The sequence below is a fragment of the Gavialis gangeticus genome, unplaced genomic scaffold (genome assembly GCF_001723915.1).
Source record: "Gavialis gangeticus isolate Ggan-Ray unplaced genomic scaffold, GavGan_comp1, whole genome shotgun sequence".
In the NCBI taxonomy this organism is placed as follows: domain Eukaryota; kingdom Metazoa; phylum Chordata; order Crocodylia; family Gavialidae; genus Gavialis; species Gavialis gangeticus.
Window position 1 is genome coordinate 14,486 of NW_017728986.1, and position 26,423 is coordinate 40,908.

Sequence of the window (26,423 nt, forward strand, 5' to 3'; positions counted from 1 at the left end):
CAGCAGAGGAAACTAAGGCAAGGGATGAGGAAGTGACATGCCTAAGTCCCCACTAGGAGTCAGTGGCAGAGCTGGGGTTTGGCAAGAGGAAAGCACTGGTTCCCAGCACTGAGGCCACAGTGCTATCAGATGCTCTGCCAGGCAGGCAGTATCTTGCTGCTCTGATTGTTTTAGCTATGGGTCATCTCCCGTCCCCAGTGACAATGTGCTTTAATTGCCTTGTCCCTTATAGAGCCCCACCCCAAACCGAAAGCGGCAGTCTTGCCTTCCTATGCTGACGCCTTATCCTCTTTTCTCTCCTCCGCCAGGAAGAAGCCCACTATGGCTCTAGCCCACTGGCTATGCTGACAGCCACCTGCAATAAATTCGGAGGCTCGAGTCCAATCCGGGATTCGGCCACTCCAGGGAAAGCAGGGGGAAATCCAGGAAAGAAATTGTACCAGTTGGGTGCCGAGATCTCTGTGCCCAAAGTCCGCGGCTCTGAGGCCATGGGGGAGTCCTACACCGCTGCCTTCCCCAGTGGGAATGGCCTGATGTCGCCTTCCACCAGCCCCCAGGCTTCCACCACCTACGGCAATGACTACAGCCCCTTCTCCCACTCCTTCCCGACCTCCTCTAGCTCTCAGGACCCATCGTCCCTCCTGGTCTCCAAGGGACACCCTTCGGCCGACTGCCTTCCCAGCGTCTACACCTCCTTAGACATGACCCATCCTTATGGCTCCTGGTACAAAACTGGCATCCACCCCGGGATCTCGGGCAGCTCCAGCAATGCCACGGCCTCCTGGTGGGACATGCACTCCAACACCAACTGGCTGAGCACCCAGCCCCAGTCAGATGGCCTGCAGGGCTCCCTCCAGTCCATGCCCACCCAGTCTTCCCTCAGCCCCCAGCTGCCTAGCTACAGCTCCGACTTCACCCCCTTGAATCCTGCCCCATACCCGGCAGTGGGCATCACTTCCTCCTCCCACCTACTCCCCTCCAGCCAGCACATGCTGTCCCAGGAGATGTACAAGCCCAAGCCGGTGGCCAACAACTCCCTGATGGAGAGCGGGATTGGACTGAAGGCCCCGCGCGGTGGTTCCTTTGGGGGCACCACCGGCCGCTCAACATGCGACTGCCCCAATTGCCAGGAGCTGGAGCGCCTGGGTGCCTCGGCTGCCAGCCTCCGGAAGAAGCCCATCCACAGCTGCCACATCCCAGGCTGCGGGAAGGTGTATGGCAAGGCCTCGCACCTGAAAGCGCACCTGCGCTGGCACACGGGCGAACGCCCCTTCGTGTGCAACTGGCTCTTCTGCGGCAAGCGCTTCACGCGCTCGGACGAGCTGGAGCGCCACGTCCGCACCCACACCCGAGAGAAGAAGTTCACCTGCCTGCTCTGCAACAAGAGGTTCACGCGCAGCGACCACCTCAGCAAGCACCAGAAGACCCACACTGAGATGGGGGCCACCAAGCCCCCCGAGGGGGAGGCTGAGCGGGAGGAGACGGCCGCTGGGGGCTCGCCCAGTGCCACCATGCAGGAGGGCTTAGCCAGCGATGACAAGGACACCACCAGCCCTGAGCAGAGCAGCTTGCTGGAGATCTAAGCCGGAGGGTCTCCTCCGGCTCTTCCTTCTCCTCCTTTTCTTCCCTTTTTTAATTCCCCCCTCCCCCCCAAGATAATTTATTTCCTGGGGCACTGGCAGCTCCTGTGCTGCTGCAGGGGTGGGCGTAGTGATGGGATCGTCCCCTAGTCCTTGCCCCTCGTCCCCAGCTTGGGGTCCGATGAGGCTCAGAAAGAGTCAGACGACCTTGGTGCCTGCAATTTGAACATGCTGCCGTGAAGAGGCACCCTCAGCCCCTCGCCCTCCAGGACAGGGTCTCTGGGAGAGACATTGGAGGTGTCTACACCAGCTAGTGCCAAGGGCAGGGCAGGGAGATGCTGTCTCCCCCAACTGGTGCCACCCATTGTGGGCTCTGTCCTGCAAAGCACACTGGAAAGCCAAAGGGGTCTCAGCCCTGTGGTTGGGGCGCAGCGAGTGCTCTGCTGGATCCTGTTTCTCAGCCACAGGCAGGATCAGGCCCTCAATTCCCCAGAACCTTTGCAGCCAAGCCAGAGGAGTCGGGGGTCCGGGGGTGAGGACCTGAAAGCAGCCGTTCTCCTCCAACCGCTGTGCCCAGAAGGGCCCGCGAGTCACGCTGCAAAGACCCCAGGGGAAATTCCCACCTTCCTGCCTTATCCCCAGCATATTTAATCAAGAAGCGTAGGAATTATATTTATGTCTTAAGTTATGATGATGCTTTAAGGGAGGGGGGAGGAGCATTTCCAGGAAGCCTTTGTATTTAAAACATAGGATGGGGGTGGGGTGGTAGAGGCCCTGGGTTTAATGAGGGTCTCTGTTAATTGGCAATATCAGTTGGGGCATCTATAGTAAAGCTGACGTGCTTTTAGCCCTGCTTCTTTATGATGGTGGAAAGCCACAATCCCAGTTGGTGTCATCCCCCGTCCCTCCCAGTCAAACCTTTTTGGGTTTTTTCTCCCTCTTTTTTACCATCAGGAATATTAAAAAGAGCTCAGGGACAGGTTCCTGATTGGTTAGCATTCGAATTGGAGCCGGATTTACTCAACACCCATGTAGGGGCATCAGTACAGGTGGAAGCTCCCAAAGAGCTTTGCAGTTGCACTGTCCCATCTCCCGAAGGCGCCTGTTCGGGAGCTGAGCACATCGAAACGCTGCAGTCGTTCTATCGGCTTCTCCTTGCTTTTCCATCCTTTATGGCTGGGGGCTCTCTGGGTGTTTACTGTGAGCTGAGGCACGTCAGGAGAGGCACATCTTTAACAATAACTTCCTTTCTCCAGGGTGTTATTAGCCCTCAAAGTTAAATAGCTGTTCACAAGAAGATTGGCTAAGGGGAGGAGGAAAGTCTCTTCCCTCTCTCGGTTGCTCATTTTTTTCTCTCTGGTGATGTTGGTGTCTCACTCATTCTCCAGGCGCTGAGTCTTTCAGCCCAGAGAGGAGCTGAATTAGATTTCCAGCCCTTTAGGCAGCTATTTGGCTTTTATTTGATGTTTGTTTGATATCTGTGCAACATCTAGTACAATGGGGCATCGGTCCAACCGGGAACCCAGAGGTACTACCACAATACAAATCATTATCATAATGACCTTAGTGTAAAAAGCTAACCAGAATATTTCCCCCACTGCCCCCATATATTTCATTTTTTTTCATCCCTTCCCCACCTCATCCATCATAAAGGGGCATGAGCCAGGGTTTTTTTTCCTTGTGAGTCACCTTTCCCAGAGGGGCTCTGTTAATGCTGTGGAAGTCTGTATAGGTTAATGGAGGAGAAGTTTTTGACTAAAAAGGGGTGTATACGGGGATGCATCACTGGATGACGCTCAGCTGGCATTGCTTCAGTGTTGGAGTGCTCTCCGTGCAGAGAGAGGGCTGTGTGTGTGTGTGCATCACTTGTTCTGTCTCACACACATGTGCCCCTGCGTGATCTCCCCCCCTGCACATGTTCACATGCTTGTGCATGTCTGCGCACACTCGCTGGCCTCCCAGCAGCCCCTGTGATCTGGAACACACTGAAACAAGCTCGAGACCCTACACAGTCATTTCCCCAGGCCTGATTCTGACTGACGACAAGCATCTCTGTGATGCTGACCCAGCCCCCCGGGCCCTTCCCACCGCACCTTCTCTGCATCTGATGCGGTGCCCTACTCTTCCCAGGCAGATCTGTCCCAGTGAGCTACTCTAAATGCCTGAGATCAAACAGTCCCAGCTTTTCCCTTCTCTTCCTGACTGCCCTCTCCACACCCTGCTACCTCCCAGACAAACTCCAAGCATCTTCCCTTCGCCGCAGCCTTGGACTCCCCTGGAAAAAAGAAGAAGAGGGGTTCCAAAGAAATGGCCCAACATATTTGGTTTGGATAGGGATGATCCTGCTTCAGGACATCCCTTCCAGCCCTAGGTCTCTGTAATTCTGCATACCCCAGGGAAGGGGCTTCTTGGCTTTTCTGTTCCCTGCAATACAGCCTGACCCTGCTGTCCTCCCAGAAACACAGCAACAACTTCCAAAGAGCTCAGGGCTAGATCCTTCTGCCATTTCCAGCTTTCATTCATTTAGTGCAATATTGGATTTTTTTTTTTAATTGAGCTTCTATTCCAATAAATACAATTCCTGGTGCAAAACCTAGCCCCTAACAATCCCCGGCTGTCTTAATGGTGAGCTGGAACCCTGTAAGAGAGGCAGATTTGAACAAAGACTTCCTTTCTGCAGCGTGTTAGTCCTTGAAGTGACATGGGTGCTACTGTAAACTCCTTGCGGGTGTGAAAAAATGATCTCACGATCTTTTGTAGGACAGCCTCCTGATTTTGGAGGGTTTGGAGGCGGCGAGATGAAGCTCAGCTGTGTTGATCCTTGTGCTTGAGCGGCTAAGGTCTCCAACTACTCTGCCGCTGTGAGTTAGGATCTTTTGAAGGGCCGGCTCCGCAGGGTGCTAGCTTTGACAGCTCTTCTCACGTGACCCCAGACAATAGCAGGATGTGGCTTCTGGGCCTTTCTGTTTCCCCACCCTTCCTTTTTCGGTGCCTTGGCCTGCCAGGAAATCCAAAGGCAGTACTGCGTTTGCGGGATCTATTCCCTCTCACCGGAGAGGGTCCATGTGGGGCCAGCGTCTTCACTGGCGTCTTCAAGCACCCCAGCTTCATCCCTTCCACTTTTAACAAGCTCCCACCTCAAATTCCCCAGTAACAGAGGATGTAGTGGCAGCATTCAGCTGGGGTCTATATGGAGCAACTGGCGTGAGTGCCTTATCACAGATGCCCCTCTGCCTGCTGGTCCCAGCCAGGGGCTCTCACTTCTTCAGCAGCCCATGTTTTTAGTCCAGGCAGTCATGGGTTCAATTCCCCAGGAGGGACAACCAGGATGGTGGCCGTTACCTCGGTGGACGCCAACTCTCTGGACGTCAGTATGCTCAGGACGGTGTCTGAATATGAACCCCCTCCCCACACCCTGCTTGTTTTGGAACTCTTTAATTATTTGGATTTGGGTTTAATTTAATTAATAAACGATGAGCTGTGTTGAACCCTTGCAAACCTTATCTTTTCTTTATTAACAAAGCCGCTGTCGGCGAGGGTGGGGAAGACAAAGTGACACCCAAAGTGCTGTTGATAGAAATGTGTGTGAGGAAGAAGAGGGGAATGAAACTGCTCCTAATGCATGACTTGGGCAATACTGGAAAAGCCTGGTTTGGCCAGGATAACTATGCTCACCCCCAGAGCAATGCCATGGGCCTGGAGCTGGTTGAGGGTCATGGAAGCCCCATGTGAGGCAGGAAGAGAGCAGCCCTCGGTGAGCAGAGTTGCATGGAGTCAGAGCACGCCTGATAAAACCAGCTGCCAGAAGCCAGGAGGGCTCAGCAGGTCCCTAGGGCCCAGCCACAGACCCCAGCTGACCTGAGAAACGGCCTGAGGACCCCTGTTCCTGCTTGCTCAAATGCAAAGGATGAGAAGGGAAAGTGAGGCACAAGGTGGCAACAGGACTTGCCTGAGGTCACCCTGCAGAGCCCAGGAGTCCTGGGTGCCCTCTTAGCTTCGGTGCCTACTGCATCCACCAGCTGACCTGTCTTGCACACAGCGCAAGTGGCCCACAGACCTGGGAAGCTGGGAAGGGCTCGGGCACAGCAAGGCTGGAAGGTGAAGGTCAGGAATGACCCTCTCTAGCCAGGGGTCTGCTGGGGGCATCTCAGGCCGTGACCTTCCAAGGGCAGAGAGGGGCCAGCCGAAGAGGTCACCAAGCGGCTGAGCCTGGCAGGGGAGAGAGGGAACCGGTGACACCCTCCCTCCATCCCCTGCCAGGACTCCAGGGACTGAGCTAACAATCACAAAGCCCCCGCGTTGTTGTTCGAGAAATCGTCGCCGCTGGAGCTCCCAGCCCCGAGTCCCCTCCGAACAAAGGGCTTCTGTCCGCGGGGCTTTCGCAAGCGCACAATGGGGCTTTGTCCCAGCAGAAGGGATGGCGATCCCTGCCAACGCCGTGGCCACGCCAGCTGGCCCCGCGGTCATCCCTCAGCGCTAGAGGCGCCCAGCCCAGGCTGACCCGGCAGAGCCTGACAGAGCAGGTCCCGGGAGACCTGACCGAGCCGTCCCAGGGCCTGACGGACGGACGCTGCTGCCCTGGGGAGCTCAAGCCATGCCACCGCGGTGCCAATGCTGGGCACGGGCATCCTTGGTGTGACAGCACCCCCTGCTGGGAGAGGCTGGGACTAGAGTAGCCTGGATCTGCCTCCCCAGCTGGCACTCCTGCCCTGCTGCCCACAGTGGCCCCTGCTGGGGTAGGGGTAGCTGGGAGCTGCCCCGCAATCCAGCTTTCCTGCCCCCATCCCCACAGCACCCCCTGCTGGGAAAAACTGTCTCTGGCACCCACTGTGATAAATCCCCCCCTCCCCTTCCTCCCCCCGTAATTCATCCTGGCTCCACTGGGAGGAAGGAGAGGCTTATTATGGCTGTTTCCCAAACAAGGAAACTTCGGCCCAGGCAGACCGAGGCCACACAGAGAGTCAGGGGCCGAACCGGCCCCGGGCTTAACCACCAAAGCCCCACAAACAAACCAGAGGCCTCTGAAGCCAGTCTCTGTTCAGACTGTCTCTGCCATGGCCCCATCCTGCCTCCAGCCAGCGAGAGGATGCCAGCAATCTTGCCTGGGAACCCTCGGAAAGTTGCTGCTGTGTTATAATGTCCTGCAAAAAAAAACCCATAATAAAATCTTTTCTTTTCTTGGATGAACCTCCCCCCAAAACAAGCCATAGGGATCTGGGGTTAGGGATGTGCAGCAGAAAGCAGGGACGTTTAGTAGTAAGGCCCCTACCTAGGAAGAGGAGGTAGGGCAGCCTCAGAGAGGGGGCACAGACTGGGCACTCAAGGAACCTGGGGTTTGTTCCCAGCCCTGTCACTTGGGGGAAGTCACTTTGCTGTCCCCTACCTCAGTTTGCCCAGGGGCAATTGTTGTTAACTGCCCTAGCTGATACAAGGGCTTTACTTCATTAGGGGTTGAAATGTCACAAGATCTCCTCTGACCAGGATTATGGTTTTAATATCCCCAGAGGACTCCCCCGCCCCCCTCCAGCTCTTCTACCTGGGGGGTGGGAGTGAAATGGAGGCAGCCACCAGCCAGCAGCGCATGTCCATGTGTATGGGGTCTTGTGCAGGCTTGCATGATCATTTCTGTACACATGCAGGCACATGCGTCTGCCCAGTGCGTGCGCACCTGTGTTCATGTGTGCATGCTGTGATGTGCAGGTTCAGAGTCTGCATGCACTATTCCTCTAGGAATGGACTTGGGGGTCCTGAAGCCATGCAGTGTCAGGAGCCTGTCGTTAGGCTTCTGAGTGCATGTGAGGGGTAATCAGCCCCTAGGAGACCTCCCTGTCTCTTTGCTCTCTCTACTCCAGACCAGAAGGGAATACACCGGGAGATTTTCCCAGCGGGGTCAATGCAGAGCTCCAAGTCCCGAGACCCCCAGAGCAGAATGATTCTTGGGGGTGGGTCAAGCATTCTGTCTCTGAACAGGACTACCCAGCACAGGGCATCTCCGCTGGTGACCATCACGGGGTGATGGACACACACAGACACAGAGCACAGCCGACTCGGTCTCTCCAGCTGTCCGCGGGGTAACGGCTTCTGCGGACCACACACCGTCAGGCGCACAGTAGCTGCTGCACAAGCAACAGCTGGGAGCACATCTGGTCTCCCTCTGGCTTACGCAAACCCAGCCCTGTTCCTACCCCACAACCGCCCGCCCGTGCCCTCCCCATCCCTGCACAGCATGAGCTCCATTCACAGCTGCTTCCTCTCCCTGCTCAAGACCCAGGACTGCTTGCCTTCCAGCAAGCTGTCTCACCCAGCTGCTTGCACTGGTGCATGTGTGTGTATGTGTTGGTGCAGGCTTGGACTTACAATAGGTTTACACCCACATAATCCACCTTCACAGTTATGTAAAATAGGAGTAGACTCATGGAAGACACTGGCTTAACTTGCTTGAATCCATGTGGAATTACCCCAGGGGAAAATCAGAAGAAAAACCTCCCATAGTACTTACCCCAGCCTTGGCCCCATTTCTCCTTGTCCATCCCTGGGAAACTCCCCAGCATACGTGTGTTTTTCATCTGCCCCTTAGTGGTGAGGTTCAGTAACAGGGGCCTAATGTGGACAGCTACCCCTGGATAGCTGCTTACCTGTCTGCATGGTACCCTGGGGTTATTATATTGGTGTTGATTTCACCTGGGCAAATGGGTGATGTATCCAACCTGCGTGCGTGCGTGCGTGCGTGCGTGTGTGTGTGTGTCACACACATGCACATACCACCCTGCATTAAAGCTTCACCTCCTTGAGGTTTTGACTCTTGGCTGAAATGAGATGCCACTGGCTGGGCCAAAGGATGATGCATCCTTGCATCCCAGGCCAGACTCGCTGGCTTGCAGGCTCATTCCCAGTTCTTCCAGGCCTGGTGTGATCCAGGGGCAAGGGTAGGCCCCAGCAGAGAAGCCCCTCCTCTTTAATAGACCAGTAACTCCAAGCCTTGAGCTTGGTCCTCTGGACTGGTGCAAGGTTTGAGTGCAATGGTGTGTGCACGTGTGTGTGTGTACACACATGACAACATTTGCAAGCATGCAGGCAGGTTTTTTTGTGTGCAGAGGTGAGTTGCCTTCAGGGTATCCCTGAGACTGTCCCTTTGCAACACTGGGCAAAGCCTGTCAGCCCTGATCGTGGCCCCATTTCAGTGCCTGGCTGCCCTGGACACCACCAGGCTGCTAACAAGGAGTTAAATCACCAAAATACTTTTTGGGCCTCAGTTTCTCTTGTGCGGTGGGGTTGTGTGAAGGGCAGATGTTCCAGACTGAGAGATGTCCAGAGCCACAAAAATGTTGCGGGGGGAGGGCACAGCCTTCCTTCCTCCTCTGCAGCTTGCCTCTTGCCCTGCTCTGACCCCATGCAATGATAATACTTATTCTTCCCACTGTGGCGGAGCTGACCGGCCCCGTTGGGGCTCAGAACCCAGGTGCACACCTGCAGCTCGAAAACCCAGCCACTAGGGGAGATAAAGTGACTTGCCTGGTGACACTCAGGAGGCAGGAAAAGCAGCCAGGCCACCTCAGCCCTAGTTTCATGCCCTAGCCTTTGCACCCTGCTGCCTCTTCTACACGACGCTGGGCCAAGCCTTCTGCAAAGAGCCCCAGTCTGGGATCAGTGTTGCGGGGGGAGCTGTTGTAGCTGTAGCAGCAGCAGGGTGGCTCCAGGCAGGCAGAAAACTTGCAGGATCAGGGCCATTCAATATAGGGCTGCTCTGGATCCTCGCAGCCGCACAATGATGCACTAATGCCCACCCCATGCCCCCTCTGCACCCCCTTGGCGATGCCGTGGTAGCGGCATATGCCTGCACGGTGTCAGCTGCAGGCCACGGCCAGACGGCCCTTCCCAGGCCTGGGCTCCTGCCAGGTCTTTGATCTCTGGGAGCCTCCGTTTGGGGCTTTTCTGGTTTGTCTGAAAGAAGAAAAAGCCTCAGCCAGGCTCTGCCAGGTCAAACACTGGGCCACTTGCCCATGTAACATGGTTGCAGGGGAGGTGGAATATGGGGGAGGTGGCTCCAGGAGCTGGGCTGGGGGCAGAAACAGAGGGGAAAGGGGAACATGTGCGCAAGCCAGTTCCCCCCTCCAAGCAGGGTCCAGGGAAGGGCACCCTGAGGAGCATCTCCCACCTGGCAACCCTGTGCCGTGCTGTGAACTTTTTTGTAGCAGTGCCTAGCCAGGGACCCCCATGCTGTGAGCTCCCCACAACAGTGCCCTGCCAATGCCCAGCTGAGGACCACACTGTTGCGAGCTTCCTCCCAGCAGTGCTGGATGCTGTAATGCCAGGAGGCATACTGATTTTGCCAGCTTGCCCGTAAGAAGCTGGGTGGCTTGAGAGGGCTCCTTAAGGGGTGGCAGTGGGGGGGCTCAGGACACCTGGGCTCTATTCCCAGCTCCGCAACTGACTGCCTGAGCAACCTTGAGCCACTCACTTCCCTTCCCTGTGCCTCGGTTTCCCCTCACCACCCCAAAGAGGCAGCAGACCAAATAGCTGGAGGTTGGCGAGGGGAAACCGAGGCACTGAGCAGGGCAGACAGCTACCATGCTTAGCCATTCTCATGACCTCTGTGTCACGTGGATGCCTGGGGCTGCTGGGACACCACAGCTGACGGCCCCTGCTCCTTAGGGGTTTTGTCATAACCCCCTCTGCTCCTCCTCGCAGGCGCCAAGGCCTGGGGCTTTGGCGCGGTGCTGCCAGTGAGCCGAGGTGACCAGGCTGTCGCTGCTTTGTCTGTATGTCCAGACACAGAGCCAGGCGGCTTTTTTAACCTGCCCCACGAGGGAGTGGCAAAGGGTTGCCTGCTTCACACCAGCCTTCTGGGGAGGTCGTGGCCATGAACTGCTCAATGGTGTGTGGGTTCTGGCAACCCACAGGCTGGCGGGGAAGGGGAAGGACCTCCCATCCCTGCCCAGGCCTCTGAAGTGGTTTCCCCTTGGTCTGGACATGAGGTGGCCTCTGCTCTCAATAGCTGCTGTGTGTGGGGTTTTTGCGGGGGGCGCCTGGTCCAGCCCAGAGCCAGGGAGGAAGATGGGAGCTGGGGAGGGCAGTTTGCAATGGTGCTGAGGGCTGGGATCCTCTCTGGAGCAGCGGCCCTGGAGGCTGGGGGGGATGTGGCGGAGCAGGGGCTGCGTTTTGAGCACAGGAGGGTTTTGGTGGGAAGGTCTCATGATCCACCCTCCTCCGCTAGGCAGGGCCTGGGCATGATGGAGGGGCTGGGCATGCAGCTGAGCAGCCTAGTTGGCTTCTGTGACACGGGTGTCACACCCAGGAGTCGGAGGGGGTTACCCCAGGGTCCAGTGCATATGTGTGCCCAGTCCTTGCACTGGTACAAGCCTGCTCTCTAGCGGTGGAAGCACGGGGCTGCTCGGGCTGCTGCCAAGCCAGAGTGTGAGCCTTCAGCTTTCCTCTCTTCTCAGGGTCAAGAGCAGGGGGAAAGCTAATTCCCCGGGGTTGGGGGACCATGTCCTGCTGCTCACCCAGCCTTTGCCTGAAGCTGGTGCATCAACAGGGAGGTCCTTTCTAGCTCTCTCAGACTCCACATTGACTGCAGCTGAAGGAAGCATCTTTTGGACAGGGTCCCCACGTGGTGCTGGCCCATGGGCAGCAAATCTGAGCAAATGGCCTGCCGGGAGCAACCTCTTTCCCTCTTCTGACAACCTTATCTGTAATTTATTCCCTGGGGCTGACAGCAGGCAGCAGGTTGCCTGACAGCCACGGCTTGGGGGTCCCAGCCTGGATCCTTGTGACCCAGTGACAGCAACTAACACTTCTCAGAACTCAGATGTTGGGGAAAATCTTGCTAGAAGTATGGAGAGCTCAGGACCTGGGCAGGGATGGCTGAGGCAAGAGAACTGAGGACTCCCATCATCATCATTGGTTTAGCAGAAGAAGTTAGGCAAGTACCAGTCAGGTGTGGTTTAGGTACAGTTGGTGCTTTCTTGGAAGGATTATGTGAGCTCCAGAGGTCCTCTCTGGCCCTATTTTCTAAGTTGTTTAGAGGGAGCCCATCACCAGAGCATCTGGGCTTCTCTCTAATGCACTTATCTTCATAGGCAGGGCTGTTATCCTCATTGTAGAGAGGGGAAACTGAGGCACTGAGCAGCTCCGGGCCCACACAGGAGGTCCATGATAGAGCATGTGCTCAGAGCTCCTGAATCCTCAACCACTGCCCAAAAGAGGGTTTGACCCCACTGGATCAGCTGGGGTAATTGCCTTCTGCCCCCTTATACTCCCCTGTAGCAGGATTTCAATGCCAGCAGCAGGCGGGGGAGGAATTCTTTGTCTTGGGCATGCTGGAAAACAGCTGTGGTGGGTTTATCGCTGAAGCGCCTCTTTGCAGCAAGCAGAGCAGTCCCTCGTGCTTGGTTTGGAGAGCAGTTGGCATGCAAGTGGGATTGCAAGCCAAGCTAGGGACACCGTATAGCTGAACTAAGCTAGCCCTTTGCCATCCTAAGCCCCTAAACTTACATCATGTGAGCTGACGTCTCAGGCTTGCGCTCTGCCGTGGCCTGAATTTATATGTGAGTATCTATTTCTTTTTGGAGACGTTTAGCATAAATCCTTCATGTGCAAACCAGAAAAAAAGTGAGTTTTTCCGAAGTCAAGCCATCTTTCCTCCTTTTTCTTTGAACGCAGCGGCGCAGCATTTAAGACATCTTACTGCAGCTCCAGAGGCATGAATTCAAGCCTCAGACTTATGCCAAAGGTGGCCCCAAGCTGTGAATGGGCACCAGGTCATTCGGGCCGTCTCCACCTCCTGACTACAGAAACGGGTGGAAATCGGCACGCTGCATCTGCACTGAGGACACTTCGTGGCACAGAGCGAGGTAGGATGAGACTGCCCATCCTAGTCTCAGCTTGTTCATTGATGTCCATCACTCCTTGCCTCTTAGGCCCCACGCATCCCACAGCCTTGGAACGCTGGTCCTTTTTTCCCATTTTAGGGAACTTCTAAGGAACCACTTTCTCTGCTGGGCCATATCTGATCACTAGGGTTACCCGCGCCAGCACAAAAATGACACTGTGCTGTGGGTGGGCCCCAGCCAACAGCCCGCAGGAGCCAAGGGAAGGGGTCCAGCCAGATTCAAGGTTTCCAACCAAAGCAGTGGCCCCAGGAAGAGGGGAAGCCAGCGGGGCTGAGCTCAGAGGGGCTTCTTGGGGGCGACCAGATTGTTATTGTTCCCTGGGGCTGAGCTGGGCACCCCCAGAGCCGAGGGAAGCGGGGACCGCAGGCGCTTCCTGCTTCACTTCCCCAGGAGCCACTCCCAGCAGGGTGCACGCTGGCGCTTAGCTCCCGCGGCCACGTCCAAGGCAGGGGGAAGACTGCAAGGCCCACGCCAGGCTGTGGTGGTTCTGATGTCTTCCAGCGAGAGGCGCCTTCCAAATCCTTTGCTCCTGTCCAGCCCTCCCTGCTCCGTAATGGGTCAGGAATGTGGGGCCCTCCCCGCAGCCCCCTCCGCTCCAGTGTTTATTTAATATCCTGAAAAAATTAAAATAACTTCTGCGGCGGCAAAGGGGAAAAAGAATCAAGCCACGAAGATCAATAGAATCAAAGTGAGCTGAAAGCGGGAAGGAAAGAAATGAGAACCCAAAAGAGGGGCTGGGCGCCTTCCAAACCCCAGAAGCTGGGACCCAGGAGGGGACGGGAGATGAGAGATGGACAGACAGACCCAGGCGGACTGGCAGCCCGCGCAGGCAGAGCGAGGGGCCGATGCACGGACAGGCCTGGCCCACGGGACACGCAAGCGGAGAGGTGAACACAAACGCAGACAGAGACCTCACCTACATGCACGCGTGCGTCCACACACATGCACAGACTGAAATCTCCAACCCTCAGAAATCAGTGGGAAAATTCTCACTGGCTTCAGCAGGGCCCAGGTTTCACCTACACAAATGGATACACACACGGGGAAGCATGCACATGCAAGCCTATGCGCACACAGATGGAGACCAGGATTTTATACATGTATGTGCACGCACACACACGGAAGCATGCACATGCAAGCCTGTGTACACACAGATGGAAGCCAGCATTTTATACATACACACATATGCGTGAGCACGTACACACGCATGGAAGCATGCACATGCAAGTCAGCACACACACACACACACACAGAAACCAGGATTTTATACACACACACAATCGCACACACACATGGAAGCATGCACGTGTAAGTCTGTGCACACACAGATGGAAACCAGGATTTTACACACACACACACACACACAAGCCAGGATTTTAAGTACACACACACAGATGAAAGCCAGAGTTACATACAGGCACACACCCAGATAAAAACCAGGATTTTGCGCACACAGAAAGAGCAATGCACCCAGCTGGTGGGTCACGCACAGAGACACAGGCAGAAGCACCATTGCAGACAGACACACACACGCATAGAGAGACTGCACACGTGCAGACATGCACACGCGTGCACAGACACTCACAAACCCATGCACGCCACACACACACAGATGCACAGGCATGCATGCACGCAGACGTGCGCGCCCAAGCACATGCACACCGCAGGTGTGAGATGCAGGAGGAGACCGTGTGCAGGCAGCACCCCCGCGCGCCTGCAGGCGAGGACGCCCCAAAGCCAAGCCAGGGCCGGCTGCCGCCCTCGTGCCCCGCGCGCCGGGGAAACTGAGGCACGGAGCAGCCACGTGACCCTGGGAGCCCGACACAGAAATGCGGCCGCGGCCCCTTTAATTCCCAGCCGCCCGCCACCTGCTTGCCGCCCTGTTCGCGCGGGTGGTTCTGCGCGGGCACCCGTCGGCGTCGCGGAAAGTCCCGCGCGGCGACCCGTAGGCCGGAGATTGTCCCGAGCGAAGACCCGTAGGTGGATGAATCGTGCCCGGGAAACGCGGAGGTGATCGCGGTGCGGCCGGGTCTCCTCAGGGGCGGGAGCCCCCAGGACTGAACCCCTCTCTCCCGAGCCCGGCGCTCAGTATGTGCTCCCTGGCGCTGTTCCCTCCGCCGCCGCTGCTCGGGGACGTCACCCTCTACGAGGGCAACAACGCGCTGGTCTCCGGCCGCGTCTTGGAGACGCTCCCGCTGCCTTTCCAGAGCCAGGTGAGGCCGAGCCCAGTCTCCCTGGCCCGGGGAGAAGGGGGCTGCCGGGGGCTTTCCCTCCCCGGGGTGGCCTCGACCCCATGGGCTGCACGTGAAATTTAATTCGCAAGGGGTTCAGTTGCTCTCCCCCCCCCAGCTCTCCCTCTGGCTTTTGCTGCCTGCCCCCACCCCAGGGTGCAGTGAGGCAGCCGCCTGTGTGGGGTGCAGCAGAGGAGAAAGGGGAGTTTCATAGTTCACTATAGAAATCATCTAGTTCGCTATAGAAGTCTGTAGTTCCTGCCATAGTTAGGGGCTGGAAGGGGCCTCTTGAGACACTCGGGTCCAGCCCCCTGCCCAAGGGGCAGGGCGCCAGCGGGGGTCAGAGGACCGCAGCAAGGTGAGCACCCCAGCATTTTGTAGAGGCATCCAGAGTAGTTGCTTGCACCACTTTCCGGGGGAGTCTACTCCAGACTCTGGAGACTGGGATGGTAAAAAGTTTGTTTTTTCCTTGCGTCCAGCCTAAAAGGGTCTTCCAGCAGTTTGTGACTTAGACCTCATCTTCCCTTGGTGGGTGGGGATGTGGGGGGTGTCCTGATGCACCCCCCTGAGATAGCTGTTACCAACCAGCGGATCTCGATTCACCAGTGATCTTGGAGTCGATGCGAGGCTGGGAGTGGTGGGGGGCTGAGTGCCTGTGTACATGCACATCTGTGCCTCTGCCCAGCAGGTTGGTCTGTGGGGGAGGGAAGGGGCAGGGGGTAGTTCGAGGCCCCCCCCGTGGTGAGGGACGGTGCCACAGAGGCTGGAGCAGGGGTAAGTTGAGGGGGGTCTCCGGCTGGGTGGGACTGACCTGCTGCCTCCAAATAATTTTTTTCTCCTTCTACCTCAGTCTGCCTTCCCGCAGACTTACCTGCTGGGTGGCAGTGTAAGGTAGATCTTGGGTTGCTTCTAAATGCCAGAGGTGATCTCCTACTTAAAGGTTGGAGACCACTGCCTCATGTACTTGTAGTTCTGAGTGACCACTCTTCCTTCCCTAGAGCAATGGGTCCCTACCCCAGTTGTCAGCACCGTGGTTTGCAACAGGAGGGGTGCTGTAGTGGGAAGGTTCCCCCCCCATTTAAGCCAGAAGAAGGCAGGTGTTGCCTGTTTGCTTTTAACTGTGTCCTTAGCCTTAAAGGATTGTAAAGCACAAAAGGCGGATGTTTCCATGTCCTTCCATAGCTGCTTCTCTGCATTCACCTCTTGTGGTTGCTCAGAAGTGCTCTGAGACCAGGCTGTGTTTAGCTGTTGTTGGTACCTTCGGCACCCTGGCACAGCTGCAGTTCTAATGGTCTGTTCTGGCTGCTTCAGGGTTTTCGGACTAAGAAACCTTTCCATCTGGCACCACATTCTTAAGAGTTTTTTGTATTTTTGGCTTTTGCCTGCAGTTGGCTGACCTGCCTATGCTTACCATCCCCAAGGAGACACTGAAAGCTCACAGCCGCCTGGAGCACAGCACAAAACCTGCCTTCATCCACCACCGGGAATCCCTCTGGAAAAGGTGTATCAATGCGTGGTGAGTGCATGTGAGCAAGTTGCAGAAAGAGCAAGGGGATGGATGTCAGTTAATAGATGACAAGCTCTTTGGCACAGGGGCTCTTTCTGTAAGGAGCTATGCAGCACCTGGCACAGTGGTGTCCTGATTGAGCTATGGCTGTATGTAGGGATGCCAAACAATGAATAATATGGGACTGGGGAGCTGGGAGGCAGAAGGGTGGCTAGGATTCCTGAGATGAGCCTAACTGTGTTGGTGGCCATTAATTATTTCCCATCACATTCACCTGTGCTCATCACTGGTCTAGTGATTGATAGAAGCAGGGTGTCCTTTAATGTGTGTTTGGAACCAAGGAAGGAAAAGCTTGGGCTGCTGTAAAGGCAGCTGTATTGCTGCTAGAAGCGGAAAGATCTTTTTCACCTAAATCTGCTGGAATTTCAGAGCGGGGAGAGTTATGGGGGAGGGGAGCTGGCAAATGGGTCAGGTTTTTTTTTGTTTTACTTCCAAGGACAGCCAAGAATGGGGTCAGAGTGAGTCGGGAGGCAGCAGGCATAGATATGGTCTTTACCTGGGGTAGTGGCAAGTGTCAGCAGCTGGAAGGCAGGGTGGATTTGGGTGTGTTGGACCATGGGATTGCCTGATGGCAGGAGGTTGCTGTTGGAAGAAGGGAGCCAGGGCTTGGTGCTTTTGGTAATAAGGGAAAAAATGGAACAGGTTTGTGGGCAGCTCCAAAACAACATGTAGCTCTGTCTAGATTCCAGGGTCCTGCCACCAGATTCAGTGTCCAGTCTTGCCGCGGGTCCCAGTAGGATGGGTTGGATCAGTCTGGAGCTATGGAAGTGGAGACAGTTTTGGGCATCTTGCTGTCTTGAGTGTGTGGCAAAGAAGAAGCTAAGTGACTTGCTCAAAATCATTCAAGAAGTCTTTAGCAGAGCAGAAACTTGAGGTCAGGGGTTCCAAGATAGGGACCAGCAGTGCTGGGGAAGGGTCACTACCCAGGGCATCCATCCTACTGGCACACAGGAGACTTACAAGTTTTCCATCTCCAGGCGCGATGTGGGTGTGTGCGGGGTGCTTAGTGAGATCGCCAATGCAGAGGAGGAAGGTGAGTCAGAGCCAAAGTTGCATTTCCCTTCCCCAACCAGTGTCTTGGAGGGATAGGGTAGCAGTCTCCTAATGCCCTCATCCCTGCTCTGTACCACTGCCATCCTCTGGACATGTCTGTGCCCTCCCCTTACCTCACCACTCCACTAAATCCCTGAAGCTGAAGGGTTTTGCTCTCTGCCCAAGCACTGGGGTTTGGACACTGGCATTTTAACCCTTACTCTGGGACCCGTCTCATTTCTGTAAGTCTCTGCTTCTCTTTTGAAGCCTGCCAAACTTATAGCCCCAGCAGCATCTAGTGGCAAAGGGTTCCATAAGCCAGTGCTGCAGAGGCTAGACTGTATTTCCCTTCCATTCTCAGTGTGAAATTTGCTGTCTTGTTAAACCAGCAAATCACACTCTGAGCCTATCACTGTTCATGGGCCCTAGCTGATCTTGGAGACCTACAGCTCTTCACTGGGGCTTGCCTCTCCCTCCCCTGCTGCCTTTCAGTGCTAGGCATGTGGATTTCTGTGGTCCTAGGGGGTCGTTTGGGAAAGGACAGTACAGGATTACACCGGACTTGTTGTTACATCCATATTGCCTTGAGGGATGCTGGTGTGTGCCCATTCCTGGGTCCCCGTTGGCTCTGAATCCAATTACATGCCCCCATTTTGGGGAAGTGGCAATCCTCTCACTCAGGTCTGTTCTCTAGTTCTCCAGTGGGTGAAGACAGGATCACGCTATGCCCTGGCTGTGTGCCACTGGGTTTCCTCTCTCCATGGCTCCCTCTTCCCCCATTTGTCGGTGAGTGCTCCAGCTTGTGCATCTGCCTGCCTTCCCATCCTTGCTTGTGCTCAGTGAGGGTTGGGTTGCCCTGATCATAAAGTGCAGTCTTTAGCCAGATGAGCAGGAATGCTAATGTTGGATTCATACTATATTACTTTACTGTTAAATGAGCCAGGCCTGCATGTTCATTGGTGGCTGACTCATGCCAGGAGCTCTTAGCAGTGTGACTTAGCAGATGTTCCACGCCAGCCATAACAATGCAACTTTTAACTTGCAGCATTTTTTTCATCTCTGTGCTCAGGGGGGTTGGTATCATTAGAGAGGCAAAGCTGAGGCCTGGAGAACAAGTAACTTGTGCTACCTGGCTTAATAAAGCACTGGCAATGAGAGCCCAGGTTGCCTGACTCTTGGCCTGATCTATTAAGTCACAGCTGTCTGCGGGACCTACCAGTGTAATCCAGACACAGACCATACAGGCAGAGGGCACAATTCATTCTCTCAATTCATTATAAGGGGAGAACAGGAGGATGGTGTTGCCAGTTGGAAACAAACTGACACTGCCCTCTGTTGGCCTGATCTGCCACTGAAGTGCTTAATTCTTTTCCTGTTTTTCCTTTCCTCAAAGCTAACAAGTGAAGACATGATAGCAGAGTTCTCCCAGGCAGTGGACTGGTAAGTTCTGTGTGTTAAGACTGTAGCATGTGTATCAACTTAGGCCTGTAGGGTGGCCCATGGCTGTGGTGTCCAAGTTCCTAGCACATATGGAGGGAGGAAGGGTGGTATGACTCCAGTCTCGGGCATCGGTTTCTCACGTGTGACCCTCCTTTCTTGCGTTTCCAGGGCTGGTTGCTCCATCCGGGCCTTTGCTTGGCACCCCCATACCAGCAAGTTTGCTGTGGCCCTATTGGATGACTCTATCCGAGTGTACAACACAAACAGGTGAGGTGCATTGGGCTGCTCTTCTTGCAGGCAGCAGAGTGAAGATGTCTGTGTTTCAAAGCTGTGGTGATCATACTTTTGTGTTCTAGTGCTATTATGCCTCTGCTTGGGTGAAGACCTCTGTCTATCCCTGTTCCTGGGGTCTGGGAGCTTGTGCTGTGAGCACTTGGGAGCCATGGGAGTGTGGCTTTGCTGTGCTTCATCCAGTGCTTGGAAAGGGAGAGACAAAAAAAATCAGTGAGCTCCTGGTTCATTTCCTGGCATAGTAGTAGGGGAGCAGAGCACCTCTGACATGCGGCCTGGAACGATGCTCTTCCTATGCAGTGGCACAGCCAGTAGAGTAACTGAGAATGCACCTTGCTGGCATGTGAGTGACTTGGCTAGGGGCGCTGTCTCTCCCTTTCCCCTTGAGTGTCACTGCTTCTTGTTTCTCCTGCAGGTCTCCCCACTCTCCGAGTGGGTCTCAGCAGGCAAGTAAAAGCTTTCTTAAGAGAAGACTTTCCCAGTTCATTCTGAAACGCAGCCGGTGTTCCCCCAGGCAGGCTCCAGTGCCTGGCTGGGCTTTCATGCTGGCTACAGCCAAATCAACCCTTGGGACTAAGCCCCAGGCAGTCCCAGGCGCGCCGCTTAACAAGACTAGGTGCGCTGTCATCTCCCCATCCCCTCGAACCACTGAGTGTTGCAGCTGGGCTGTCCTGTGTTGTGACTTTTTTTGCCCAGAGTTAGACCCCGACAGGGCCTGGGCACTGTGTGGAGGACTGCTGGGAGTGGGATCAGCACAGCAGAAAGGCCGTGACCAAGCATGCTGGTACAAGGAGGTGTCTTCACTCAGCTTCTGGGGTGGCCACGTGGGTAGGAAGTTTCCTAGGTGTTGGTGTGTTCTGGTTTATTTTGAGGCCAGATCCCCCTGCTTTCAGTCCACCTGGTGTTGTGTAGCCTCCCCCTTGCAGCGGACCTGTGTGACTTGTTTGGTGTCTGCAGACCTGACTTAGGGAAGCAGTTCACAACTTATAGCATATTTATCCTTGGGCTCAGCCAGCTTCCCATCTTACAGGGGAATAAAGGGCTGTCTCTGAGGTTGCTCTGGAAGCTTTTTGTGGAGCAAGGAATTGGAATCCAAGTCTCCATGTCCCAGGCTGGCTCCTAACCCTGGGCCTCCTTGCACTTCCATTTAGAGCAGAGGTGCTTTAGGACCAGAAGGCTCTGGCTAGCTTAGTTTAGGATGCACGTGCACTCAGTCACCACCCCTGCTAGGAATATTGAGCCTGGATGTCTCAGTAGCAAATGTGGGGGGATCAGGCAGTCCTGCTGTGCTCTTATCCCATGTTGCTTTTCGCTTTCTTGCAGTGCCACAGTGCCCACCCTGAAGCATCGCTTGCAGAGAAATGTGGCCTCCATGGCCTGGAAGCCACTGTGCGCCTCTATCCTCGCTGTGGCATGCCAGAGCTGCGTGCTGGTGTGGCACCTGGACCCCACTTCCCTTTCCACCAGGTAACTAGCCACTGGGGAGGGGTTGGGGGCCCACATGCTGCTCCCCCATGTTGTGAGCACCACACGAGGCATTGCCCAAATTTCATGCACTTATCAGAGCTGTAGTGCTCCTCTTGTCCAGGTTCGCTAAGCAGCTTATTGACAAGGCCTGATCCTCTGGGCATTGGGCCAAAGCTCAGGAGTAAAGACTCACTAACTAGCTGCTTTGTGCAGACAGGCATGTTGCCTGCAGACCTGTCCTTTCTAGAACAGGTCCCAAACAGCTTGTATGGTGCTAGCCTTTATTTACTTCCTGTCCACCCCCAGGCCTTCCTCTGGTTGTGCACAGGTGCTTTCCCATCCTGGTCACAGTCCCGTCACCAGCCTGGCCTGGGCGCCCAGCGGGGGGATGCTGCTTTCAGCTTCGCCGGTTGACACAGCCATGCTGGTGAGTAACGGCCACCTCCTTGTTGTTCACTGTGGGGGTTGGAGTGGAGCTCGCAATGCCTCTGGTGTCCTTTGCTGGATGGACCTAGCCTCATTGCTCCAGGGGCTCAAAGCCTCCTAAGGCATTCAGTTTGCTCCACAGTTCTGCAGCAGTAGCCAGCTCTTCTGGGAGACACTGGAACAGTAGGGGGTGTCCTCAGTCTGAGCTGAGGTCTGGGAGCAGAGCACTGTTGTAGCAAAGTGGGGTTTATAGGTGGAGACTGAGGTACATTGAGTAGGTCTGGCCCAACACAGTACCTCTTTCCTTTCTCCATCAACAATATCTAGATTTCTCCATAGGCCCATACTTCTCACTTGGTAGCAGCTTGGCTGTGAAAAAGCCCCAGACGCTCCTTGTTCCCTGGGTCAGGAAGAGCCTGAGGGAGGTAGCATGTTTAATCTGATGGGGGCAAACCAATCTGCTGGAAGTGGCTGTGGGCCAGTGATTGCAGCCAACGAGGCTGGAACTTGCTGTGTGAGTCTACCTTACCAGGATGGGCCTAGAGAGCTGCACAGAGCAACGAGATGTCTCCCACAAACAAGCAAATTACAGCCCTACCCACTGGGAAATGATTCCCTCCCAGATGTACAGCAGAACCTAATACCATAAGCATGGCCAGTGTTTGTCACACTCTCCCCTTGCAGGAAAAACCTACCAGGGAGATGACTGAACCCAGCAGCAATGCCTGGATCTTCTCTAGTTTCCAGCTCTTCCCCCACCAGCCAGTATATTCCTCCTCCCCTCTGATTTCACCTCTCTTTTCTGTGTCTCTCCAGGTGTGGGACGTGTCCACTGAAAACTGTGTCCAGCTGCAGTGGTTTGGAGGGGGCGGGGTCACCCATCTGGCTTGGTCGCCAGATGGCAGCAAGGTGCTAGCTGCTACACCCTCGGCTGTGTTCAGGTGGGTGCTGAGGGCCATGGGGAGCATGGTATGAAGTTAGGGGTTCCTAGGCAGGGTTGTGTGCGCCACTATTGGCATGTAAGCTTGATGTTCCTAAATGATTTCTTAGGGTGGTACAGAGAGGGGGAGGATCAGGGCTGGACTGTTCATCCCCAGAGGTTTAAGAGCTGATTCCAAACCTTGTCTTTCAGGGTGTGGGAAGCCCAGATGTGGACGTGTGAGAGGTGGCCAACCATCAAGGGCCGTTGCCAGGTACTTTGGTGTACAGTGGTGGTAGGCATGCTCCTGGGTCAGAGCTAAAGAGAGGAAGGGAGTCGAGTGACTGGGTCTTGGGGTGGGCAAGGGATGAGCAGCTGAAAACTGAGCCCCTTGTCCTGCCTTGTGTGCTGGATTCATAGCAGCAGATGCCCTAACTGTGTGGGCTGAGCTGCCCAGTGCACGCCCTTCACTTCCCCAGGGCAAGACCAGCCCTAGCTGCTTTGGGAACTTAGAGCCAGATCCAGAGACAGGACTTGGGTGCTGCAGGTATAATGTCTGTAGAATTTCAGGTCCAAGTTACTGGCCTATGGACCCTGAGCGCTGCTGTCTGGTTTAAGCGTATCTCTCTGATTTTATTTTACCTTTTTCCCCTCTCAGACAGGCTGCTGGAGCCCTGATGGCAGCCGCTTGCTCTTTACAGTTCTGGGGGAGTCAGTCATTTATTCCTTGTCCTTCTCAGAGTACAAAGGTGAGTTTGCCCCCACCCCCCTCCATGGCTTCCTAAGCCATAATGCAGCTGTCTGTGGAGTGGGATGTGACTAATTTATTTTTCAAACAGCATAGATGAATGCTGCACACTGACCTAGCTTAGCCCATGGAGCAGAGAAAGCTTTTTATGCACTCAGACCTGCAGGGGGAATTTTAGGGAGGCAGAACAGAATAATCTGTTGTGAAACTTGGCTGGGACATGGGCCACTCCCCAGTTCTTGTAGCATGTGGTGGGATCTCTTATTGAGCAGGACCTCTTTCTTGTGAGCCTTTTGCAGAAAATCCAGACTGCAGATTCCTGTGGTGCAGACCTGGGAGGCAGCTACCTGTTGCATGTTTGTCCACCCTGATCTTCCTCCTAGTGGTGGGTGCAAAGTGCTGGTGGTCTGTGTTGCTTCACACACAGCTCTATGACTTCATGAGCCCTGTCTGAGTGGCAGCATTCATCTTCCTCCATCTTATTCTCTTGCAGGAGAGATGCAGGGGCAAGTAGGAGGGCCCAAGACAGCATCTATTGTGGCAGACCTGTCAGAGACCACCTTTGAGACATTGTATGGGGAGGAGAGGTGAGAACTGGGCACACAGCAGTGCTGCAGGCAGGGGAGGTGTGACTGCTGGGAGCAGCTCTGCAGGTTCAAGCCCCAAGTGGAAGATGCAGATGGCCATATACACGTACACGTGTCCAGGCAATTTGTGCTGCATGTATCCAGGTGTAGTGTGATTGGGGCATCCCCCATGTTTGCCTCCAGCTCCTTGTTTTGAGGTGTTTTCCATGGAGGTTGGTGACATCTGTCAGAGCCAGTTGGAAACCAGGCACAGTGCCTTTTCAGTCTGTCCAGGGTCTCATGTCATCACCCGTAGTCTTGGTCCTGAGGCCTTTCCAGGTGTTTGCACTTCTGGATCAGCCCTGGGGTAGCCATCAAGGCTGCTCTCAGCTGAGCCATGTCACTTGTGTCTTGGCATAAAGGCTTCAATCCAGCTTCAGGGGTAGATGGCTAGCATAACCCAGCTGTGCTCCTCTGTTCCCTTTAGACAGGTACAGGGCTGCCTGGAATAGAGCCACACCACCACGGAGACAGAGAGGGTCTGTGCACAGTTGTGAGCCCAGCTAGTTGTGGAATTTGTGGTGCTGCAGTGGGATGGGTATACAGGGATCCTGGCAGTGAATCATCTGCCAGCCTGAGTGGTGTAGGTGTAGTCTGAGTCTCCCCCGCCTTGGTGCAAGCTGCTCTTAACTCCCTGTATGTTGGCTGCAGGATTGGCGGGGAAGTACACTCCATGGTCTGGGACCCCAGCGGCGAGAGGCTTGCAGTCGTCATCAGAGGTAAAACTCTGGATCCATCCATCTCTCCAGCCCAGAATGGGCCCTTCCTTGGGACTCTGCATCTGTACTGCCTAGATAGAGCCTGAACAGGTCCAGTCTCCACACCTGGCATATTGTTAAACAGGGACAAGTGGCGGACCTGGGAGACAAATAATACACAAGGTGCTTGAGGCAGGAGTCAGAAAGGGGAGATGAGACAGATTTGAGCAGAAGGTCGGCCCTGGCCAGCTGGGGTGGGACTTCCTGAAGGGCGGAAGCTGGCACCTGCTTAGGATGCCAGCTTGGGCCTCGGGGGACCCTGACTCGGCCCACGCAGCCCTGTCATACATGTCCTCTGTGATATTGGGCATCCCTTAGCCTTTGTAGCTCATTGCCCATCTGTGCAGTAGCCAGAATGGTGCTGCCTGCCTCACTTCCTTGTGTGGGGATTGCAAGGTGGTTGGGTACAAACTGACCTGGCCCCCTGCACAGGAAGTGTATGGAGAAGCAGGGACCTAGGCCTAGACCCCTGTTTCCCAGGATCCTAGTCTAATCCCTCTATGCCTGCTCCATATATTTAAGCACCGTGGCATCCAAGACACATTGGAGTACATCACTTTGAGTGCTTTGGAAAGCCCCATCTTAGACACTACTTTCCCCAGTTTTTTAGCTGCGTGTTCCAAGGGACAGGAGGTTAAATTTGTTTCTGTCCAGCCTTTGTGGCAGTCTGGTTCAGAGCTGTCAAGCAGAGGAGGAAGGTGGATGTGTCAGCCAGTGGGATCCTTTTGCAAATGAGATGAAGCTTGCTAATAGTGTTATCCACAGGCTTGCGGGTGTGTGCTGTCACACAGCTGTTTCCTGTGTGCTCGTGCCTTTGCCTTCTCCAACCCTCTCTCATGGTTTTCCCCTTCTAACTTGCCCAGCTGTTTCCGTTTTTCAGCCATAACAACTAACACACCACTTTCTTGTTTTTCTCCTTTTCCAGGAAACCCCGGAAGCAGGACAGTCATCGCTGTGTTTCGTACTCGCAACAGCCCAGTGTTTGAACTCCTGCCATGGTGTGTTGTTGGCTTAAATGGTAGCCCTTTGATTTCAAAGGCAGAGGGACTGTTCTGCTGGACATTTCACAGCTATAGGACTTCACCAAACCCCAACTCCTGTCTGAGCAGGACCATTTCTCCAGTGTGATTTCTGGCAGGGGAACATGCCCTGTTCTTGATGCTTTTCTTTCAGAGGGTGTAGATGGACCAACAATAAAATAGTGGGGCCAGCCTCCTTGGCAGACAGGCTACGAATTAGCTCCACACCCTCCCGAGTGCCACTCTGATCCCCTTCCCCTGCTTCCTGCTTGAGCTGCTAGTCCCTTCCCTAATTTAGTGTGTGCCACACACACACACACAAGCTACATGAGCCACTAGTGGAGTGGCACTTGTGGCTCATGTGCTCCAGGCTGGGCACACCAGAATTAAAGTACTTGAGCGCCTCACAGCTGCCCCATCTGGGAGCTGAACTGCTGCAGTTGACTGCTGTTTCATTCAGTGGTGAATTAACACAGTTTAGGCACTGTTTCTGTCTGCACCAAGTGTGTAGGGACCCAGGTGCATCAGATCAGCTGGTACACACCAAGTAGCAGTTGCGTGCCATCTCTGAAGTTGTCAAGTTTTAAGTCCGTCTGAGGTGCGACTCGGCCCTCAGCTCCTACCCACATTTGAGAAGCAAATGCAGTAGCTTTACCGCTGCTTTCCTAGCCAGGCGTGAGGGCCAGAGGAGGTCTAAGCCCCGTAGCCCATACTGATGCCCATCATGAAGGGGGTTGACCTGTTGTGATCAGCACAGAGCTACCTAGGCAGTAACTGTTTTTTCTCTCTCCAGCGGCTTTGTACAGGGCGAGCAGGGAGCTCAGCCACAGCTCATCGCTTTCCATCCCTGCTTTAAGAAGGGGGCCCTCTTGACTGTGGTGAGTGCAGGTTTGTTTATGGGCTTTTCCAGGCATGCAAGGCCAGCTAGTTTAGCTTAGCTTAGCTGAGATTGGCCTCAAGATTTCCCAACCCCCTGCACAGACCCTGATGGGTAAAGTCGATTTCTTCTTGGCGCATGCTCTCCAGTGGGAAGGCTGTTCCTGGAGTGGCCAGATAGCAGCAGAAGCTAGCTCTGGATGTGGCGGGGTGGGATATGGCTGGTTCTGCTGGCAGTGGGAATATGCCCATTGCCTCTACCCTGACTTGGGGTCCATTGGCCTACAGCCACGAGGCTGATGGTGTGGGCAGATGGCACCAGAGCCGAGCTCTGATAAGGCAGAGGGCTGGTGTGCCCAGTGCTGGTTCGGTGCTCATGCTGCATTCTCTCTTTCTTCTCCCACCCAGTGCTGGTCTACAGGACGGATCAGCCATATCCCCTTCTTCTTTGTGGGTGCCCAGTTCCCTTGCTTCAGCCCCAGTCACAGTCCCATGGCATCCCTGAGCAGGAGCAGCACCAGGGTACGGGAGCAGCCCCTGTTCTCAGAGCT

At 55.0% G+C, this 26,423-nt stretch overlaps 2 protein-coding genes across 4 annotated transcripts in view; both read left to right on the top strand.

The window, feature by feature from the left end:
* The first annotated feature begins 276 nt into the window (after window positions 1-276).
* On the top strand, window positions 277-8,517 carry SP7 (Sp7 transcription factor). Of its 2 annotated transcripts, XR_002096720.1 has the most exons (2): window positions 277-2,337; window positions 8,506-8,517. XR_002096720.1 is itself a non-coding variant. In XM_019514065.1 (1 exon), the coding sequence occupies exon 1, from the start codon at window positions 342-344 to the stop codon at window positions 1,581-1,583; it is 1,242 nt and encodes a 413-aa protein (XP_019369610.1). In that variant the 5' UTR covers window positions 277-341; the 3' UTR covers window positions 1,584-3,333. The 2 variants fall into 2 exon arrangements, 1 of the variants encoding a protein (XP_019369610.1); XM_019514065.1 differs by lacking the exon at window positions 8,506-8,517 and having other exon boundaries at window positions 277-3,333.
* Window positions 8,518-14,402: 5,885 nt separating this feature from the next.
* Window positions 14,403-26,423, top strand: part of AAAS (aladin WD repeat nucleoporin) — a 17,623-nt gene continuing 5,602 nt past the window's right edge. Inside the window, exons 1-16 of one of the 2 annotated variants that reach the window (XM_019514082.1) lie at window positions 14,405-14,685; window positions 16,092-16,219; window positions 17,248-17,303; window positions 17,997-18,088; window positions 18,696-18,742; window positions 18,911-19,009; window positions 20,357-20,500; window positions 20,807-20,927; window positions 21,743-21,867; window positions 22,059-22,119; window positions 22,504-22,594; window positions 23,087-23,180; window positions 23,871-23,938; window positions 24,903-24,975; window positions 25,790-25,874; window positions 26,281-26,394. In XM_019514082.1, coding sequence (XP_019369627.1) covers window positions 14,563-14,685; window positions 16,092-16,219; window positions 17,248-17,303; window positions 17,997-18,088; window positions 18,696-18,742; window positions 18,911-19,009; window positions 20,357-20,500; window positions 20,807-20,927; window positions 21,743-21,867; window positions 22,059-22,119; window positions 22,504-22,594; window positions 23,087-23,180; window positions 23,871-23,938; window positions 24,903-24,975; window positions 25,790-25,874; window positions 26,281-26,394 — 1,521 coding nt within the window. In that variant the 5' untranslated portion in view covers window positions 14,405-14,562. Of the gene's footprint in view, window positions 14,686-16,091; window positions 16,220-17,247; window positions 17,304-17,996; window positions 18,089-18,695; window positions 18,743-18,910; window positions 19,010-20,356; window positions 20,501-20,806; window positions 20,928-21,742; window positions 21,868-22,058; window positions 22,120-22,503; window positions 22,595-23,086; window positions 23,181-23,870; window positions 23,939-24,902; window positions 24,976-25,789; window positions 25,875-26,280; window positions 26,395-26,423 lie in introns of both variants that reach the window. The other variant, XM_019514088.1, reaches the window with a different exon arrangement.